General features: G+C 35.3%; 1 protein-coding gene across 1 annotated transcript; it reads left to right on the top strand.

The window, feature by feature from the left end:
- Positions 1-846: 846 nt before the first annotated feature.
- LOC112509139 lies at positions 847-1,395 on the top strand. Its single transcript, XM_025114000.1, has one exon. The coding sequence runs from the start codon at positions 847-849 to the stop codon at positions 1,393-1,395; it is 549 nt and encodes a 182-aa protein (XP_024969768.1).
- The last annotated feature ends 2,951 nt before the right edge of the window (positions 1,396-4,346 follow it).

Genomic DNA, 4,346 nt, shown 5'->3' with positions numbered 1-4,346 from the left:
TCACTATGCTGACGATGCAATTTTTCTCGGTAAATGGAATGAAAGAAATATTAGGAATCTCTTGCACCTTATCAAATGCTTTCATCTCTCTTCCGGCCTTAAGATTAATTGGAACAAGTGTGTGTTGTTGGGAATTAAAGTCTCTAAGTCCTAATTTTCAAGAGTAGCGTCGATGTTTGCTGTCAAAGATGGTTCTTTTCCGTTTTCTTACTTGGGTATCCCCATCGGTTCCTCTGTGTCTAAAATCTCGACTTGGAAGCCGCTGGTAGATAAGTTCGGTAACAAGCTTTTTATATGGAAAAGAAAGGTGCTATCGGGAGGGGGTACATTAACTCTTTGTAAATCGGTGCTTGGAAGCCTTGGGATGTATCTCTTCTCCATTTATTTGGCTCCTATATATGTTTTAAAGACCTTGGAGAATTAAAGAAAGTTTATGTAGGGTGCTAATCCTGATAAGGCGAAAATTACTTGGGTAGCGTGGGAGAAATCGTTGAACAACTTGTCTAATGGCGGTCTTGGGATTGGTAGCCTCAGAGCCCAAAACTTGCGCTGCTCGCGAAATGGTGGTGGAGACTTAGAACTGAGGATACGGCATTGTGGAAGAGAGTGATCACATCTCTATATGGTGCGAACGGAGGTCTTGCCCCGGACGATCGGCCAGTTAGGCTCAATGGGGTCTGGAGCCAAATTATTAAAGTAAGCGATCACATTTCTAAGTTCAATTTAGATTTGAATGCGGTTTTTTCTAAAGTCATAGGCGAGGGTCGAAATACTAAATTTTGGACCGAAACTTAGTGTTCTAGCAACCCTTTATCCTCTTCTTTCCCTAGATTGGCGTCGCTCAAGATGGATCCGAACTGTTCGATTTCTGATAGAATCAGTATATCTGAAAATGGTCTTACCTTCTTGTGGAACTGGAGAAGGCCGATTCGCGACGGCCGGGAACAACGGGACTTGATCTCGATCATATCCCTATGCGAGAATTTCAGATTTGGCTCTTGCGACAAATGGAGATGCGATCTGGATAAATCAGGAGTGTTTTCGGTGGCCCCGTTGCGAAAAGCGATTGATAGCATGGCTCTTAGAAGATGTGGTCCTCCTACGATGTGGTTAAAAACGGTGCCGACGAAAATCAGAATGTTCATCTGGCGGGGGAGACTCGATAGGTTGTCTACGAAAGTTAATCTGATTAAAAGAGGGGTTCATTTAGAAGATGATCTTTGTCCTCCATGTAAGGAGTACCTGGAAACGATCAACCACATTTTGCTTGAATGTAGGAAAGCTGTGGATGTGAGACGTAATATAAAATATTGGGCTGATTGGATTCCCGATTCAGTTAGTTCTATCAATGATCTTCTTTTTTTCGGTCAGTCCCCTGAACTCGGACAGCTCTAAGGCGATCATAAGGAGTTGCATTGCTCACGCTTTGCTGTGGTTTGTTTGGAGTGCTAGGAATTCGGTGACTTTCAACAATGGGATTTTCAATCCGTTCGTAACGGCTAATTTGATTCAATCTTCTGCATTCATTTGGTTTAAGCATCGTTGTAAATTCGGTAGATCGGTCTCTTGGAATGATTGGAGTTGTAACTTGAACATGTAATCTTTTTGGTGCTTGTGCGGGTTGGCGTCTTGCTTGCCTTGCCTTTATATATTGCCGTTTCAAAAATAAAAAGTTCGGGGTCTTGAATTTGATAAAGCCTAATAGTCAACCTCAATGATATACAAATTCCTTACAATTTTTTTAGCAACCATGAAATATTCTCTCCCAATTTTATAACAATAAAATCAGAAGTGGCTTGATTTTTTGCCCTTGTTTTTTTTTGGGTCAATCTAAATTTCACTTTTAGTTTTATTACCAACTCTTAAAGTGAACCTGTGAAGTTCTTGTTTTCTTTTTTTAAATTATGGAATAAATTTCTAAAACCATAACGTATTTCCTAACATGTTTGTAAGAACTCAAAAGAATTGTTGATGTTTTTATATGCGTTATTATCACGGGTGATTTTGTATGTATGTGTATTATCAAGTAAAAACAAGTAGTGTGTTTATGTATGAAAAAATCAATTAAAATCATGTTTTGCTTATTCATATAATAGTAGTTTCTGCATACAGTAATCCCTAGATTATTTTTTTCTACTTCATAATATAATGTAACTATGAATTACTAAATTATATATCAACATCACTAATACTTTTGTGGTTATACTTGTTGTCCCTATCACTTGATCAAATTGATTCTACACATTTTCGTTTTTATTTATGTATTTAAAATTGTTAAAATGATGAAGTATATGCTTACACCGTAGGAGCAAGAAATTAAAGAGAGAAGGTATTTTCTAACCCTCATCCAAATATAAGTAACTATATATATAAACGATACGTGAAAACATGCATCTAACCACAAACCCAAATTAAGTCTTTACCAAACATAGTCTGATTGTCATCGATTGGAATATAATTGTGATGTTTGGTATAGTCTTTGACATTCCTTGTATCAACTGATTCTTATTTGCCTTATTTATCATTTAGTTGAATATATATATACATACATACATATATATATATATATATATATTTATTAACCTGAATATCTAACCCGCTATACGAACCGACTAATCTCAGGGCGACCACCTGCTTTGCAGATAGCCCGGAGTCACCGCATTTGAACCTCCATGACCACAAGGGGATTTTTATTCTTCCTTGAATTTGAAGCTCCCTGAATTTAGTTGAAAATATTTTATATCTTGGTGCAGAGAACTAACAAGGAGAAGAGAAGTTGAACTACATACTAAATTAATATTAATAGAATTTGTGTCTGCATCAATGATTAGTTGTTTTAATATCGGAATGAGATCCTAATTATAAAATTGTTAGAAATTCACGTTTAAGAACACCATTATTAGATTATCATATTTTCAATTCTCATGTATTATACCTTATACTTGAACACCCAACAAGCTGACCTATTTTTGAAACTTGAAAGCCATTCAACTGCATTTAGTTCGAAATGATGAGAGACGACATCTCAAATAAGAGACAAGTATCTTTGACAAATGACAAAATGAGCACCCCTCAATTATGTAACATTCCCAACGTTTGTTGTTTGGTTAACGTTTATTGACTATTTTTGAATTTGGTCACAAACGTAAATTAGTGACGGACCTTTAGTGACGAAAAGTGACCACCCAAATTTTGGTCACTAAAGGGCCTTAGTGACCAATTTTTGTATTGGTAGTGACCAAAAATATTTTGTCAGTAATGAGGATTTTTCTTGTAGTGATATGATAATATAATTGTAATATTTTTGGATTTTATGATGTTTTGTACCTATTAACTGTTGGATTCTAAGATAATCAATCAATCAGGAATTCTTTTAACGGAGTTGTTCTGAATAAGATCCCCTCCGCCCGGGTAGGACCCACTAAATAGCATACATAACACAGACAACTGTTTCGTCCTCTGATGTAGCATAATAAATTATAGTCTCCTGAAAGGTGCCACCGTATTTTGTTGTGTGCAATCGTATATATTTTGAAATTACAATAATGAAACAAATTTTCCGTAGTAGAGTTTGTTTGAATGGTTTTTCTCTTACCGTGGGCCTGTGTTTGAATCATGTTTGGCTTATTTTCTTAGTTTTTTGTTTTTAATTTCAGATTTATTATGTTTGTGAATTTTTTTTGGTAATAGAAGACACTGGAATTAACCAACAAACCAAGGATGATTTTATGAAAAATATGCATATCTCCGTTTCTTATAGTCAAAAAAATTTAGGTCCGCCTCTGGCCTTTCCATTTCCTCTTTGGATCGCACACAAAAATAAACCATACTTGTTACTTCTATGATCAAATCTGAAGCAGAACAACGTATTCGATTCTAGAACGCTGAAGCGTTTGGGAATCATATTAATTAGATTTTCAAGAACCACAACCAGTCAAAGGAAAGATATCGACAATGATTGAAGAAACAAACTGCAAGACCCGAATTTTAAAATCACATTCTCGTTAACTTACCCGAATTGTACCGTACTTATATAACGGTCGATAATTGTTAAAGGGTTAAAACCGTCAAATTACTAAACTTATTATAATTATAATATATATATATATATATATATATGTAAAGTAAAAAAATAAAAAATAAATAAACCATCGTTGCATCTTCTTCTGCTTCTTCACCGCCTCTCTCTCTCTCTTTCATTTTTTTTCTTCTCTCTAAGATATTTCCCAAACCGTTGAAGTAATTGAAGTAACGATTATATATTCGGAATCCACTCTTCGAACCCTTCATAAAGGTATAAATTTCATTCAATCTTGTTAGGGTGTTTACGTTAGCAATTTTTAGAC

This window comes from Cynara cardunculus (assembly GCF_001531365.2).
Source record: "Cynara cardunculus var. scolymus isolate 2C chromosome LG 3, CcrdV1, whole genome shotgun sequence".
NCBI lineage: Eukaryota > Viridiplantae > Streptophyta > Magnoliopsida > Asterales > Asteraceae > Cynara > Cynara cardunculus.
This window is presented reverse-complemented; position numbering and strand designations above follow the sequence as displayed.

Bases quoted from the DNA above. Each gene is read 5' to 3' on its own strand.
- LOC112509139 (XM_025114000.1), top strand. From the start codon at position 847: ATGGATCCGAACTGTTCGATTTCTGATAGAATCAGTATATCTGAAAAT.